At 36.1% G+C, this 16662-nt stretch overlaps 2 protein-coding genes across 2 annotated transcripts; both read left to right on the top strand.

Annotated features, from left to right (window-relative positions):
• The first annotated feature begins 20 nt into the window (after positions 1–20).
• LOC135945422 (insulin-degrading enzyme-like) lies at positions 21–7359 on the top strand. The gene is made up of 16 exons (XM_065493108.1): positions 21–165; positions 1025–1232; positions 1285–1577; positions 2075–2277; positions 3098–3298; positions 3356–3493; positions 3948–4051; positions 4110–4301; positions 4882–4995; positions 5050–5194; positions 5249–5359; positions 5420–5540; positions 5742–5939; positions 6001–6158; positions 6710–7183; positions 7246–7359. The coding sequence occupies exons 1-16, from the start codon at positions 21–23 to the stop codon at positions 7357–7359; spliced, it is 2919 nt and encodes a 972-aa protein (XP_065349180.1).
• Positions 7360–8200: 841 nt separating this feature from the next.
• Positions 8201–15574, top strand: LOC135945421 (insulin-degrading enzyme-like). Its single transcript, XM_065493106.1, is given in 16 exon segments — positions 8201–8345; positions 9170–9377; positions 9430–9722; positions 10038–10240; positions 10602–10808; positions 10876–11016; positions 11076–11179; positions 11235–11433; positions 12041–12150; positions 12213–12357; positions 12408–12518; positions 12588–12690; positions 13014–13202; positions 13260–13417; positions 14562–15035; positions 15467–15574. Coding segments are annotated over 16 exon segments (2898 nt in total).
• The last annotated feature ends 1088 nt before the right edge of the window (positions 15575–16662 follow it).

The raw sequence follows: 16662 nt of genomic DNA, 5'->3' as shown, positions 1-16662 counted from the left end.
CCACAGCGAAAGTTTCCACGATGATCCAGATATTCGGAAACATCACGAAAAGTCAAGAGGACAAAAGAGATTACCGGGGCTTAATTTTGGACAATGAGCTACGGGTATTACTCATCAGCGACCCAGAAACTGACAAGGCAGCAGCTGCGCTCTCCGTTAACGTTGGTAAGTATATTTTATAGTGATAATCATCATTTTATGAATATTGAAATGAGTTGTTCCAGATATGAGAAAGCCATTTTTCTCATTTAATGGTGAATCAATTCATTACTTTATTTTTACTACACCTGCGTGTGTTGTTGGGATAACCAAGCAATTAATTTCATATAAAGCAAAAATTTTTAACCTTTGTGTATCAAATAAAAGGTGCTTAATATTTAAAAGTATGTTCTAAATATTATTTATCTATGCTCTATAAGGAATTTTTATACTATTAAATATTATTATTCAACGATGTGACACAAAAGCTGTAATAGGGTGTATATGTTCAGAATATGAAACACCAAAGAATGTTATGGCATTCTATTCTAGGCATTCTATCAATTCAACTTGCGTTGCATTTTGAAACGCGCATTAATTACGTGTTCTCTTTGCTGTTTGAGAATCAGAACAATGCTTGGAATGGTGAGGTTAGGTGTTTGTATGCCTTTTAAGGGGGCTCTCGTTTTTAAGCGAGGCTGTGACAAAATTCCTTCCATTTGATAGGAATTTGTATAAAGCAATAAAATCCGAACGAACGCTTCGACGGTAAACTTATGTAAAATTTTGACTTATTTTAAAATATTTTTTCTAAGTTCATTTCACAATTCCATGAATTTGCTGAATAATCAGATAATTATCAGCAGCAAAAAATGGAGTTATTTGTTTTTCATAAAATATGGAGTTGAAAATCGGGATTAACGTGTACTTTAACATGCTCTACATTCCATTGTACTTTTCAAGTCTTAAAAAACAAGTCTTAAAAGACCTTTAATAATTTGAAAACGTTTACTGCTCTTATTATGCAATTGATTGTTTCTTTCAGGTTACATGAGCGATCCCAATGAACTCAACGGTTTGGCTCACTTTCTGGAGCATATGCTGCGCCTTGGAACGGAAAAGTACCCAAGAGAGAACGAGTACGAAAAGTTCTTGTCAGAGCATGGCGGCAATTCAGATGCATTCACCTCCACCGAAGACACGATCTTCTTCTTTGACGTCGCCTTTGAACACTTGACCATCGCATTAGACATGTAATAATGAGTTAAAATTAACAAAAATCACAAATAATGATCCTGCATTAAGTTTTTCTCAGTTCTTTAAGGCCCCTCTCTTCACCGAGGACGCGACAGACCGAGAAGTGCAAGCCGTCAATTCGGAGTATGAAAAAAATTTGGCCGATGACTCAAGGCGTTTACTCCAGCTGGAAAGGAGCACCAGCATCAAGGACCATCCCTACAGTAAATTTAGCACTGGCAACTTGCAAACGTTGGTCGAAGATCCCAAGAAAAATGGAATTAATGTCAGGGAGGCACTGCTCAAGTTCCACAGCACTTACTACTCGTCCAACATCATGTCGCTCGTGATCCTCGGCAAAGGTGCGATATAAAACTAATTTCAGTAAATATTTTTTACCAGAGTTTGGAAGAAGGGTGGAAATGTGGATATTTTCCAATAATTTCTTTTAGTAATATTTCTATAAATTGTTGGTATATGAAAACCAGGAATCCTATTTATTCAGTTTTTAAATATTAAATACGATATCATATTTCACTGCGAGTTTAACTTGAAGATATTTTTGCGTCAAAAACAACTGTGACCTTAATGAAATTTATTCAAATAGGAATAAATGGTGTTTTTTTTATTTTCTTTGATCCACTTTGATCATTAATAAGTAAAATTTAATCCTATATTATCCAAAAATATGTTAAAAGTGACTCTATCAGTGCATGTTTAAAGGTTTAAAATTGTGTTTTTTCCAGAATTAATGGGGGAGAGTCCCCAAATATTTCTGCTTCTTCAATGAAACGAAGCGCTGGATTTGAATTTTTTTCAGAACATGTTGTACTCATTGAATATATTATATATTTTACAGACTCTTTAGATGAACTGCAAGAAAAAGCTGAGAATATGTTTGGTGCAATTGAGAACAAACGCGTTACTTTGCCCGAGTGGCCCGGACATCCTTATGGTCCAGAGCAGCTGAAAAAGAAAATACGTGTCGTCCCAGTACATGACTTGCGATTGCTTACCATCTCCTTTCCCATTCCTGACATGAGGCAGCACTACAAATCAGATGTAAGTATTTATTTTGTAGTTAGTCATCGGAGTCATCTTGATCAATTCTACGATGTAAGAATCATCTGCAGCTCAAAATCGTACAATTTTGACTATGTTGGGAAGTTTTTAGATTTATAAATTGATAATCTTTTTTAGATTAAACTAGGATAGTATACTTCTTATAACCTACATTTTCACAAACTATAGTATTCTTTCACTCGTGATAAAAATTTAAAGAGAGGCTGCAATCAATGCCACAATTTTCGCTGTTTCTATATTTTTAGACTTGAAAGACCAATAAAGTATCACCCACACGCTATCATAATATTAATTCTAAAGCATATTTAGGGACAGTGCACATATAACTTTTTTATTTATTTAAGAGCGTTGCAGTTTATTTGCAAAAAAAATAAAATCAACATAAAAATTATATAAATGTATGATTTTCATTTTTTCAATGCGCGCTTTACGTAGTGTGAACCGCAATTTTATCTCACATCTGGCCCCCGCAGTTTTAAACATCTATTTGTCACTTAATGTGTTAGCAAAAAAAATTCTTGAAAAAGCAATTTTCTCCTTAACCCTGGGAAAGGTGTTTACATTCAAGTGAGCAGCACTAAAATGCTGAGATTGATTGCCACATGAATTGTCGAATTATTCTCTGTAATTTTAGTTGTATAACTTCAAAATATTTTTATTTAATTTTGGCACACAGAAATTGAAAAAAGTGGGAATTTTGAAAACTTTAGAAATGAAACAAATGATTTCCTATCTGACAATCAGTGCTTGTTGATTCCTAATTGTTAATTAATGAACTCTTCGTTTTCTGTGATTTCAGCCATTTGAGTACTTGAGTCACCTGATTGGTCACGAAAGCAGCGGCAGCTTGCTCTCTGCTCTGAAAAAGCGTGGCTGGTCGAGCCAACTGATTGCCGGATGCAGCTCAGTGGCAAGGGACATTGCACTTTTCGATGTGGACGTTGATCTGACTGAAAAGGGTCTCGAGAACGTTGACAACATCGTTGATCTCATCTTCCAGGTACTCTTCCAGTAAAACGCTCTGTGGGAAATCAATCAATCACGCTTCTACTTTTAGTTTATCAATCTGCTTCGGCAAGAAGATCCAAAGGAATGGATTTTCAATGAAATTATGGAAATCGATCAAATCAGTTTCCGGTTCAAAGACAAAGAATCGCCCGTGGGATATGTTTACATGTTGGCTAAACACCTGCTGGTGAGTTGACTTTTGGAATTTTATGTGTCGAATGTCAAATTACAATCAGTTAAACACTTTTTAAAGCTGTTAATTTAAAGGTTAGAAATTTAAATTTTTTTGGTATTTTCACAGCGACATTTTAGACTCAATCCTACTGCCATGGGCATTCCTGACTGAAAATATTTCAATTTTTATTCTTTTTAATAAAAACTTGAAGAAGCAAATAGGAACCTGAATTTTTGTATTTAAAATTTGTTGTTCAACACGAAATCATAGTTTTCAGCAAGTTGCATAAAATATTTTAAAGATTTTTACGCTTATGTATAGAATGCACGATAGCAGAATTATTGCATATTTGTAGCCGCAGTATTAAAAGAGTGCATTTAAGCCTCCGAAATTTGCAAAAGTACAGTGGTGCCAGTGGTTGGCGGCTTTTAAAACATTTAAGAAAAGGGAATTTTGCCTATTCTAGAAATACCCAATAGACGATGTGCTGACTGCAGAAAATTTATTGTCTGAGTGGAAACCCGAGCTAATTAATCAAGTGATGGAAAAGCTCACTCCAGATAACTGCAGGTTGAAAACAATTGGAAAATGCTCTGACTTTTGTTTAATTTTTCCTTCCTTCAATCAGGATTAGAATCGTATCGAAGAAACCTGTTATTGTTGACCAGACTGAGAAATGGTACGGAACCAAGTACAAAATCGAAGACATTCCTTCAGAGCTGATTGAAAAGTGGAGGAATGCTAAGCCGATTGAAGAGCTGCAGCTGCCCAAAAAGAACGAGTTCATTCCAAGCAGCTTTGATATTTTGCCAAATGATGATAAAGTGAGTTTCTTTTTGTCCTTTTGTCAGACACGTGATTTTAAATTCCACTTTTGTTTTAGTGAACTTAACAGAATATTATTTTTTTGCAATATTCATCTCTGAAGTAAATTGCATTAGAATTATTTGTGCTCTACTGAAATTCCGGACATTTTCCTCAATGCCAACTTCTTCATTGCGTCTTCATTATTACAATAACCAGTCGGATATTTGACAATGTGTTTTCGTATAATTTTGTTTCTTTTATCGCATCATAGCAATTCTGTTAAACAATCCTTACCAGGTTTCGCACAACACGAATTTTTCATGAAAACCCACTGCATTGCGAAAATCTATTAGAGTTTTTTCTTTCTTAAATTTTGTTAATTTATGTCCGAAACAATGCATTTATTTTGATAATCGAAAATTCTCGTGGTGGATTCAACAGCTGGATATCCAAAAAAAGCCAAAAATCTTTCTGGGGTTAAATTCTAAAAAACCCGACACTGCGGTGGTTTTTACCAGATGATTTTTGTGTAAAAATCCAGTTGAGAATTTTTGCGCATTGCAAAACTGTCGAACCCTGATCTAAACTATTTTTACTCCATCAAAGCATCCCACAATCATTCACGAGACAAAATTTGTTCGGGTGTGGCACAAGAAGGATGACGAGTTTCTCCTCCCAAAATCAAACCTGATCTTTGAACTGACGAGGTATTCAACATGTCTAATATTTAAATTTGTTCTAATATTTATTTCAATTGTCAGTCCGTTTGCGTTCGTGGACCCGCTCAGGGTAAACTTTATAGATATTTACCTGAATTTGGTTCGTGACGCCCTGACTGAATATTCGTACGACGCCTCCCTGGCTTCTCTCCAGTTTAGTGTTGTGAGCTCCGAATATGGCTTGAAGGTGAGTAAATCTAATGAAATTATATATTAGAGATATGCTTACTGTTTTTGACAGGTGTCAATCGAGGGATTTAACGACAAGCTAGACATCCTGCTAACCAAAGTGCTCGACACGCTGTTCAATTTGGATGTTGACGAGAAACGCTATGAGATTTTCAAGGAATCTGTATTAATTAGGCTTGAATTTTCTTAGATTTTTAGACTTATGTTTTTGTTCTTGATTTAGTATGTAAGGGATCTGAAGAATTTTGAAGCAGAACAACCATACACGCAGGCAAAGCGTTACCAAGCGGCGTGTTTGATAGAAAAAAGTTGGCTTAAAACTGAACTACTGGAAGCTACAAAATGTAAGCAATAATATTTTAATTTGAACCAGGCAATTCATTGGTATGCAATAATTTTCACATTTTACGTCACTTTTAAATTCCTCGTAACAGATAAAAATAACTTTTCGACCATTTCACGTGATTCGCACCCAAATTTCTATAAATTGATCGCCGCAATAACTTCACGTTTCCTAGTGCTTTTATAAATTACCTTTTTTCCAGATCTGTCCTTCGATGACCTTAAGAGTTTCATCAAGGAGTTCTTCTCCATGATGCACATCGAGTGCCTGATCCACGGCAACACCAACAAAGCAGCAGCCCAGAAACTGATCAAACTGATCGAGAGCAAATTGCCCAAGAACGTGATGCCTTTGTTTCCGCAGCATTTGCTGCGTTACCGAGACATGAAATTGGAGGATGGTAAAATTCTGCACTCTTTGTGTAATTGTTTTTATAATAATCAATACTATGATACTGGAAGGAAGCAACTGTGTTTACGAAGTAACAAATGAAAAGCACAAAACCTCTTGCGTCGACGTTCACCTGCAGTGCGAGCCGAAAAGAACAGAGAGCAACATGTTGCTTGAGTTGTTCGTCCAAATCACCAGCGAACACTGCTTCGACGTGCTCAGGACCAAAGTCAGTCAATTTTTTTTAGCGTTTAAGATCTTTTGCAACTGGAGAATTCTCACCTTTTTGCTCCTGAAAAACAGAACAACGCTAAAAACTAGAAACGCAGGTTTTGAATTGCAGTACAAGCTATATTTCGTCATTATTCTGTTTTACTTGTTTTGGCTTATGCCCATAGCTCTATGTCATGAGAAAGCAGTTCTCGGATCGTTGCAATGTTCCCATTTTGACCAGCTGGTTTTAGGCAGGGTGGTTAAAACCAGGGCAATTTTATTTGCTTTTTTAAATCGATTCAAATTGATGGCTAAAAATTAAATAGGTTATTTTACTTCTGAAACACTTTCTTTTTTACCATAGATGTTATTCTAATTTTGAAAATTTAAGTCTTAAAATTTCAAAATTCAAGGCGTGGATGTGTTTTCTACTTAAATTATTTTATTTTTTTACTTACCAAGTTTCAGCCAATTTTTGCCAAAGAGACAGTTCAGGAAATATACTATAAATTAATAAGATCCAACAAATTCGGATAATTCCATTAAATTTACGCATTTAAATTACAGGAGCAGCTCGGCTACATTGTGGAATTGGACCTTCATCGCAATGTGACGAGTCAAGGCGTGAGAATCTTGGTGCAGTCGTGCAAGCATCCGATCTATGTGGACCACAAAATTGAGGAGTTCCTGCTAAACATGAAGTCGTACCTCGAGGAAATGAGTGACGAGGAGTTTGAAAGGCACAAAGAAGCCCTGGCTGTACTGCGGCTGGAGAAGCCCAAGAAGATGATTCAACTGACGAATCTATTCTGGGACGAAATTACCGAGCAAACATACTGCTTTGACCGGAACAATATAGAGGTCGACTTTCTCAAGACCATCACCAAGGACGACGTGATTAAGTTTTACACTGATCACATCCACGCCGAGGGGGCCAAAAGGCGAAAGCTAGCGGTCCACGTGTTGTCAACCGCGGAGGAAGGCGCTGGATCTGCTGGCGCTGAGATTGACGAGTTGGAGCCGTTGTCGGTCGTCAGCAAGGTATTTCTTAATTTTTATACCAAAGAAAATAATTTATTAATAATTGATTGAATGTGTTGCAGCCAACGCGAATCGATGACATCTGCAGCTTCAAGAGTGGTCTGTCGACCTTACCGCTGCTCCAACCTTTTGCTCATCACAGGCCGCAAGGTTCTAAAGCCAAACTTGTACGTTAGCAACGTCGGTCATATAAAATATGTTCCACGTTTTTTAACCTTTTTGCATTTATTGCCAAGAGAGTGCAATAAATTACAATAAAAATACCATTCATTTCCATATACCATTTTCTATTTATTCATAAATAATTAATTACACACACGATAATAGTTACTGGGGCAAACCTGCAAAGATTGAAAGAAATTAAATCTGATTTAAAGTGCACTGAAGACTTACCCCTTTATCAGCCACAAAACAATATTTTTACTTGAATTGCGAACAATTAAATATTCCAGAGCGAGCTCATAATTTTTATGCTTGAAATATCAGAGATCTATTAAAATAAGGAAATTTCAGTAAAATAAATCAATATAATCGCATGTGTTTGACTTAAAGAAGTTCATCAATATGGGATCCCCAAATGACGAAAAATAATTTCCCGATTAATATATTTGTGCTACTGAAATGTGAAGGGGCCGAAATAGACGTGAAATAATTCAAGTTATTTTAACGGGGGAAAATTTAACACATGGTTTATTACTATAGCAACCCGTATTGCGTATTTTAAAAATTATTTACTTTAATTTAACTGAAATCTGCTCAACAAGAAACTGACGTTAAAAGTCAATAATAAAGGAGAAAACTACAAATTTAACCTTCGCATATTTGTTTCCGCCTTCTGGCTTTTCACTCACGAAATCAGGAATTTTCCTGTCAAGGGCTGTGAAATCGCTGCTCAGATAGCAATATGAATTTTTAGAATTTTTTAACTTCCACGCGCTCTTGTTGGCGTATTTAAAGAGCTTGCAGCGTAAAATAGTTCTCTCTTCTAGACCGCTCTCCACAGCGACCGTTTCCACGATGGTCCAGATATTCAAAAACATCACGAAAAGTCCAGAGGACAAAAGAGATTACCGAGGCCTAATTTTGGGCAATGAGCTGCGGGTATTACTCATCAGCGACCCAAAAACTGATAAGGCAGCAGCTGCACTCACCGTTAACGTTGGTAATTATATTTGATAGTGAAAATCATCGTTTTATGTATTGAAATGAGTTGTAGGAGTTATGAGAAAGCCATTTTTCTTATTTATATAGAATATTTTTAATTTATTAGACCTTTTCATGTTGTTGCGACCAAAGCGACCAATTTTCTCTCAAGTAAGAATTTATGCAAATATATCTTGTGCGACGATTTTAAAATGTTTATTTTCTATTAAATTTATACTCTATACGGAATTTTTGACTAGATTTTTATTATATACTTTCAAAGATAAGTGTTAAGAGCTTTAAAGGGTGTATAAAATTTCAATAGGGATATGCAACACTGAAGAATGTTATGTAGAACAATTCTAGGCATTCTATCAATTCAACTTGCGTCGCATTTTGAAACGCGCATTAATTACGTGTGCTCTTTGCTTCTTGAGAATCACAACAATGATTGGAATGGTGAAGTATTTGGTGTGTGTTTGCCTTAGTCGGGCTCTCGTTTAAATCTAAGCAGTGACAAAATTCCTTATATTTGGGAAGAATTTGTAAAGCATTAAAAAGCCTTGAAAAAACGCTTTGAAAATAAACTTACGTAAAATTTAGACGCATTTTCAAATATTTAATTAAAACTGGTCAGTACCACGGTTTTGCCAGAGAAACAGATAAATATGGAATAATCTATTTCTCATAGACTATGGAGCGACCGATATAGGATTTAACAAGGACTTGCTTTAAATTCCATTGGTCTTTTCAAGCATTAAAAATCAAACAAAACGCTCATGGCCCGATATAACTATTTGAAAATGTTAATGATCTCAATATGCAAATGATTGTTTCTTTCAGGTTACATGAGCGATCCCAATGGACTCGATGGCTTGGCTCATTTTCTGGAGCACATGTTGTTCCTTGGAACGGAAAAGTACCCAAGAGAGAACGAGTACGAAAAGTTCTTGTCAGAGCATGGCGGCAGTTCAAATGCACACACCTCCATGGGAAAAACGACCCACTACTTTGACGTCACCCCTGAGCACTTGAATAGAGCATTAGACAGGTAATAATGAGTAAAATTGAGATATGGTTGCAAACATTGATCCTGGTGAAAGATTTTCTCAGTTATTTTTGGCCCCTCTCTTCACCGAGGACGCGATAGTCCGAGAAGTGCAAGCCGTCAATTCGGTGCATGAAAATAATTTGGCCAATGACTCATGGCGATTACACCAGCTGGAAAGGAGCACCAGCAGCAAGGACCATCCCTACAGTAAATTTGGCACTGGCAACTTGCAAACGTTGGTCGAAGATCCTAATAAAAATGGAATTAATGTCAGGGAGGCGCTGCTCAAGTTCCACAGAGATTACTACTCGTCCAACATCATGTCGCTCGTGATCCTCGGCAAAGGTGCGATATAAAACTAATTTCAGATTATATTGTTTACCAGAGTTTGGAAGAAGGGTGGAAATGTGGATATTTTCCAGTAATTTCTTTATCACCAAATTTTCTATATTTTTTGGTATATCAAAACCAGAAATCATCAATAAGTAAAATTAAATCTTAAATTATCCAAATATTATAAAAGTTACTATCGGTGCATGTTTAAAGGTTAAAATTGTGTTTTTTCCAAAAGATTCTGCTTCTTCAATGAAACGAAACGCTATGGATTTGAATAAATTTCACAGCATGTTGTATTCATTGAATATAAAATATATTTTACAGACTCTTTAGCCAAACTGCAAAATACAGCTGTGAAATTGTTTGGAACAATTAAGAACAAACGCGTCACTCTGCCCGAGTGGCCCGGACATCCTCTTGGCCCAAAGCAGCTGAAAAAGAAAATATTGGCTGTGCCAATTAAACCGGTACATTTGCTTAGAATCAGCTTTCGCATCGTGGATAAGAGTCAGCAGTACATGTCAGGCGTTAGTATATTTTCATAAATAGGTGTTTAGCGAAAGTAATAACCCGCGCTGTTAGAAAAATGCCGTGAAACTATCCTGAGCGTCTTTGTAATAAACGTGTGAAAATTACAGTGAAAATTCAATCTTAAAAAAACTATGGTGCTCTTTTTTGTAAAATTATTTTGCGCAATTGATTAAGCATTTCAAAACAAAAGATTCCTTTTATTTTACACATATTTTTTTATTTTGTGGGGATGATTTTGTATAATCCTTTTCAATAAACGTAAAAGATTAGCAGAAAATATTTAAATTATGTGCAACGTTTTTGAGTTATGCTGCTAGCAGAAATATTAAAAATTAACCATTTTTTTCCTGCTTTCAGCCAATTAAGTACTTGGCCTACCTTCTTGATCACAAAAGCAGCGGTAGCTTGCAGTACGTCTTGAGAGAGCGAGTATGGGTGTTTAATCTCAATGCTTACTACGATCTTCATACGGCCAGTCAAATTTTTTATTTCTTCGACCTGATTATTAATCTGACTGAAGATGGTCTTAAGAACGTTGACCACGTCATTGATTTCGTTTTCCAGGTTTTTAAACCCTCTCGCAATTATTCTTTAATAAAAAATGTATAAATTTACTTGTCGTAACTTTTAGTATATCAATTTGCTTCGAAAGGAGAGGCCACGACATAAAATAATTTTCAATGAGTACGCGGAAATAAGAAAATTGGGTTTCCGGTTCAAAGACAAGGAAACTGCTTTGAATTACGTTGTCAACCTGGTTGAAGGCCTACTGGTGAGTTTACGTTTTGAATGCGAACATAAATTTAAATGTCTGTTTTCCCTTTTCCAAAGAAATACCCGATAGAGGATGTGCTGACTGCAGAGTATTTATTGTCAGAGTTTAATCCAAAATTGCTTAATGAACTGATGGATATGCTTACGCCAAATAACTGCAGGTTGGTCACCTTTTTCTGATGTTCTGAGAAAATTTTAACCCATCCTTCAAAACAGGATTTTCATTTTTTCTAAGCATTTTGAGAAAAATGCTGACCAGACTGAGAAATGGTACGGAACCAAGTACAAAATCGAAGACATTCCAACTGAGCTGCTTGAAAAGTGGAAGAAGGCTAAGCCGATTGAAAAGCTGATGCTGCCCGAAAAGAACGAGTTCATTCCAAGCAACTTAGATATTTTGCCAAATGATGATAATGTGAGTTTCTGTGCTGGTCAATCTATACTTATTTATATATATATTTCAGATAATATTAAAAAAAAACTAAAACTTTAATCTACGAACAGAAAAGGTTTTTTTAATATAGTTATATGATTTACATTAAAGTAATAATTCTTAAATACAGTTTTTGCACGACAATTGAGAGTGATATGTAATTAGTATAGTTTAATATATTCAGAAATGTCCAAACCTTTCGGTGAACAGGCATCACTATACTGTCATGCGCGGATGACATTTTTAGCTCATTTTTTTAATAATGAATGATTGTTTTTACCGTCATCGTGATTGTCCAATATTTATTCTTATCGTCCTTCAGTATTTTAATGGTTAAGTGATTCAGCATTCATATTTTTTACTCTGGCAACTATCATCTGTTTAAATGATTTGAAAAATTATATAAAACTTAAGTAATTTTAGCAATTTTATTACAAAAATATTGTAAATCATGATATTAATAAGCCTCCAATATATAATTTTTGGTAAATGAATTTCTCGTGCTTAATATTTTCTTGAAATTTGATAATGCTTGCTCATTTGAACTCCATTTTTACAACTTCCCTGAACTAATTACTTTTTATTGCAGCCGCCACCGCATCCATCTATCATTCATGAGACGCCATTTGTTCGAGTGTGGCACAAGAAGGATGACGAATTTCTCCTCCCAAAATTAAACCTGATGATGGATATTACTAGGCATTCTACGCTCCATATATTATCTCAATTTGTAAGCTTAACTGTTTGTTTTAAATTTTCAGTCCGTTTGCGAATTTGAACCCCGTCGCGTCGTACTATATAGATATGTACGTGGCACTTGTTAATACCGTCCTGATTGTGTATTCGTGCTACGCCAACCTTGCGGGTCTCAAGTTTGATATCATGACTCAAAGTTCTGGCTTGTTGGTAAGTAGAGACAATTTGTTTTAAAATGATACCTGAATTGGATTTAAAAGGTGTACGTTGAGGGCTTCCATGACAAGCTAGAATTTTTTTTTGATAAAGTGCTCAACACGCTGCTCAAATTGGATATCAGAGGGATAAGCTACAAGTTTTTAAAGGAACAAGTATGCTTCACTTTCCTCTTTTGTCTTAATCTTGAATAATTTTTTCTTTGTCACGTGCGGTATCTGAAGGAATTTTCCACGTGGTTCCCAAACAAGCAGGCATCTCACTATGAATCTGTGTGCTTGCGGGAGAACAAATGGCTTCATAGAGATTATTCGGATATTCAAGAATGTAAGTGAGATTTTTTTTAACCACTTACAAGTATGCATTGTACCCGATAAGAATAATAATTGAAATGCGAAATTTTAGCTTCTGCTTTCATTTAAATTTGGATTGTTTATTTTTAGCTATGACGATATGAAATCTTTATGGGAAATTGAATCGATTAGTTGAACATAGTTTTTGTTCATTCCCTTCTTGTAGAATACGACACGTACGTTAAAATTCGCTAGATTTGACAGCTAAAATTTAAAAAAAAAACATGGTCCGCAACCCATATTCAATAAATTTATTATTATAGTCAGGATGATATTTCAATTTATCCAATTTTCCAGATGTGTCCGCCGAAGGCCTGGAGAGGTTCATCCCGCAATTCTTCTCCATTATGCACATTGAGTGCCTGATCCACGGCAACGCGAACAAAGCAGCAGCCCAGAAACTGATCGAAGTGATTGAAAGAAACCTGCCAAAAAATATGCTGCCGTCGCATTTGCAGCGTCCCCGTGATATTATGCTGAATGATGGTATATGTAATTCCCTTAGTTTCTTTAACTTTCTTCTCATTTTGATGAACTTGGCAGGGTGCAACTATGTTTATAAAGCGAGAAATGCCATGTACAAAACTTCTTGCGTCGTCTTTCACCTGCAGTGCCCGCCCAAAAGCACAGAGAGCAAAATGCTGCTTGAGTTGTTCGTCAAACTCGCCAGCGAACCATGCTTCAACGAGCTCAGGACCAAAGTCAGTCAATTTTCGTGTTCGTATAATTAATAGAGATGCTAGATTTTTTCAAAGTACTGGGGCTGTGAAGTTGTATCTTGAAAGTCACCTTTTACTTACAATAATTCGAAATGAAAGGTGTTCTTTGGATTGCGTGAGTCGAGTCTTGTCGAATGAACACTAAATGAGAGGTCAAAGGTTTAACGCCGTGCCAATCTATGAAAATTTTAGGTGTTTTCATTGTAAATTCAAAAAAAATCTGCTTTAACTACTCTTCGTACCAAGTGAATTTATATCAAGGAGACCGTGGTATGTAGTTTGGCAAGTGTCAACGAATGTAAGAATATTTGGCAGGTCAATATATAGCCTCTAGGTAGAAGGTTGGCATAAAAGTATTAATTTTTTTCTTTAAATAAAAATGACTTATTTTAAAAGGGCAAAGAGTTGCGGGCTTTTGACGTTCATATTCGGCTTCTAGAAGCCCAGCAAGAAAATGGATATCCGAAGGATATCCAAAAGGTTTCCGGGATATCCATGGATATCCGGAGGATATAAATCTGTACAGCCCGATGTCATAAGGCGGATATCCTGGATATCCAATTTCTTGCTGGGAGGCCAATGAGACCAACGATTCGCTGCCTCAGGAACAATTAGATATATAGGCAGTAAAAATGGATAGCCAAAATCAAAGTTAGAGGTCTCAAAGTCGTTAAAATTTACTCGAAATCTTAAAATCAAAGTACCTAATTGTTTTAAGTCTGTACATACAAATTGATCGATTTATTTATCTATTTATTAAACGCCAAAGAAATATAATGCTCCATATTAAGTTATCTTTTATATCAATGATTTGTTGCCTGAAAAACCAGAGTTTTTGTACTCTCAGCGAGATTCTCTCCAAAATGTAATTATACCTATGCGTCATTTTTTCTAATGGATTATTATTGAATGGTTTCTCGTGTGCATTGCGTCAAAACAAATTTTGTTCCTACGATTTTAAGATTTTGACTAAATATTTATTGACCGTTCCATCTTGATCTTATAATATCATCTACATATTTGATGATTTATACTGGCTAACCTAGTATTCTATCATTTTTCATACGGTATAAGCAGTACCTTGTAAAATAATTACACACAAGCTTGCTCATAATTCTAATTACAGGAGCAGCTGGGTTACAGCGTGGATATACGTCATAGCTACGTCATTACGGGCCAATGTGTGAGAATCGAGATTACATCACTCAAGCACCCAGATTACGTGGACCACAAAATTGAGGAGTTCCTGCTGAGCATGAAGTCGTACCTCGAGGAAATGAGCGACGAGGAGTTTGAACGGCACAAACAAGCCCTGGCTGCGCTGCGGCTGGAGAAGCCCAAGATGATGAAACAACTGACCAATCTATACTGGACCGAAATTGCCAACCGAACGTACTGCTTTGACCGGGACAATATCGAGGTCGAATCTCTCAGGAAAATCACCAAGGACGATGTGATTAAATTTTACAATGATCACATCCACCCCGAAGGTGCCAAAAGGCGAAAACTGGCGATCCACGTGTTGTCGACTGCGGAAGGAGGCGCTGGATCTGCTGGCGCTGAGATTGACGAGTTTGGGCCGTTGTTGGCCGTACGAAAGGTATTTTCACATTTTTCTGCTTAACAGAGAATTTCCTGAATTTCAGACAATATGATTTTTACAACACTCTTTCATAATTTGATCGAACATAGCTAAATATAGCTCTAACATTATTTTAAACCAACAAATGGTCTGACAATTTGCAACTGAGTTTAAACTTCAAGATAAAATTTTCAAATATATGAAACCTCACGAAAATCCGCCATTATCAACCTTCAAATTTGTATCTCCATTTTATCTGGAACCTTTTTCTTTTTAAATTGAATTTATGTTTAGCGCATAAATTAATCTTCTTTTCCCGAATTTGCGCGTTAGTATGTTTTTTACTTTAATCCTTAGCGGTTTGCTTTGTTTGAAGGATGGAACAATTCTATAGTAAACCCTAATGCACAAGTATTAATATTTTTATTTTCATTAATTTTGTGTTGCAGCCAACGTCGATCGAGGATATCGAAAGCTTCAAGAGCAGCTTGTCGACCTTTCCGCTTCCCCAGCCTCCTGCATATCACAAGCCATAAGGCTCCAAAGCGAAAGTTTAGCAAAAACTTATATTACATATTTTACCTATAGTCTTATACAAATAAATTTTGCTCCTCTTATGCAATTCACTTTTTTAGAATCTAAATTAGTTTTGTCTTGGATTCAGTATGGTAACTAAGTAACTATACCCCATACATATCCGTACGTCTGAAACGAACTACAAAAACACAGATATTATAGGCATGTATAGGTTTAAGGAATCACGCACCAATCAAGATCGAACCCTAAAGTTTTCAACTGTATGATCAAAAAGTTATATATCTTTATTTAACTTTAAGTTTACTTTTATTTTCTTAATACAATCACTACTTTTTTACATATGGTATAACAGATCCATATTTTAACGTTTGCCCCAAACTATCTTGATGCATGCATTTTTAGATGCATCCAAAATTCCATCCCCAACCCCCCCCCCCCTATTACTAATACGCGTGCTGGGGACACTTAACTTCTTATTTTGTTTCCGTTCAGCACCCTTATCGAAAACAAAGGTTTGCCGCTTTATGCTCGCATCTTGAAGGGGAAGTTTTTACGGAGGTTGAAATATCGCTTTTTCACCCCTGACAATCGATGAAACCGAATTTCGGAAAAACCCGTGCAAACGGTAGAGCTCTCTTCAAGACAAATCGAAGTGAAGCAATTCCGGCCCATTTGGGCCCGCAGGGGCCTTGCAAAAGCACTAAGTCCAAAGGAAAACGACGATTGTTTTATTTTTGACCTGCCCACGAGGCCCGAGACATTGGTTCCCAAGGTCGATATTTGTTCCATGAGAACCTTAACATTGAAAGCAACAGTTTAAATCTCGCAATTGGGGATACTATTCTATACAAACCCCGTGGTAAGAAAGCCTGCGCAGTGCGCAATTTATCTGGAATCTTTTGAAACCAAAATCACGTTACCCGATCAAAAAGTCCTAGAAACCGTTTCACCTTGAAGTTCAAAAAACGATTTTTTGCACTTTCCTCTAAAGAATTTTCACCATTTTCTCACTTATGGACCCAGATTGCGATCACACACGTAGGCCCAACGCCAGTCTGAAAACCAATTTTGAGATTTCTCACGCTCATTTTAAAAAAATTAATTTCGT

Source organism: Cloeon dipterum, chromosome X (genome assembly GCF_949628265.1).
Source record: "Cloeon dipterum chromosome X, ieCloDipt1.1, whole genome shotgun sequence".
NCBI classification, from domain to species: Eukaryota; Metazoa; Arthropoda; class Insecta; order Ephemeroptera; family Baetidae; genus Cloeon; species Cloeon dipterum.
This window is presented reverse-complemented; position numbering and strand designations above follow the sequence as displayed.

Coding starts and splice junctions, on each gene's coding strand:
- LOC135945422 (XM_065493108.1), top strand. CDS start 21: ATGATCCAGATATTCGGAAACATCACGAAAAGTCAAGAGGACAAAAGA. Junction 3,299..3,355: donor TCGTTGATCTCATCTTCCAG/GTACTCTTCCAG, acceptor TTCTACTTTTAG/TTTATCAATCTGCTTCGGCA. Junction 5,360..5,419: donor ATGAGATTTTCAAGGAATCT/GTATTAATTAGG, acceptor TTCTTGATTTAG/TATGTAAGGGATCTGAAGAA.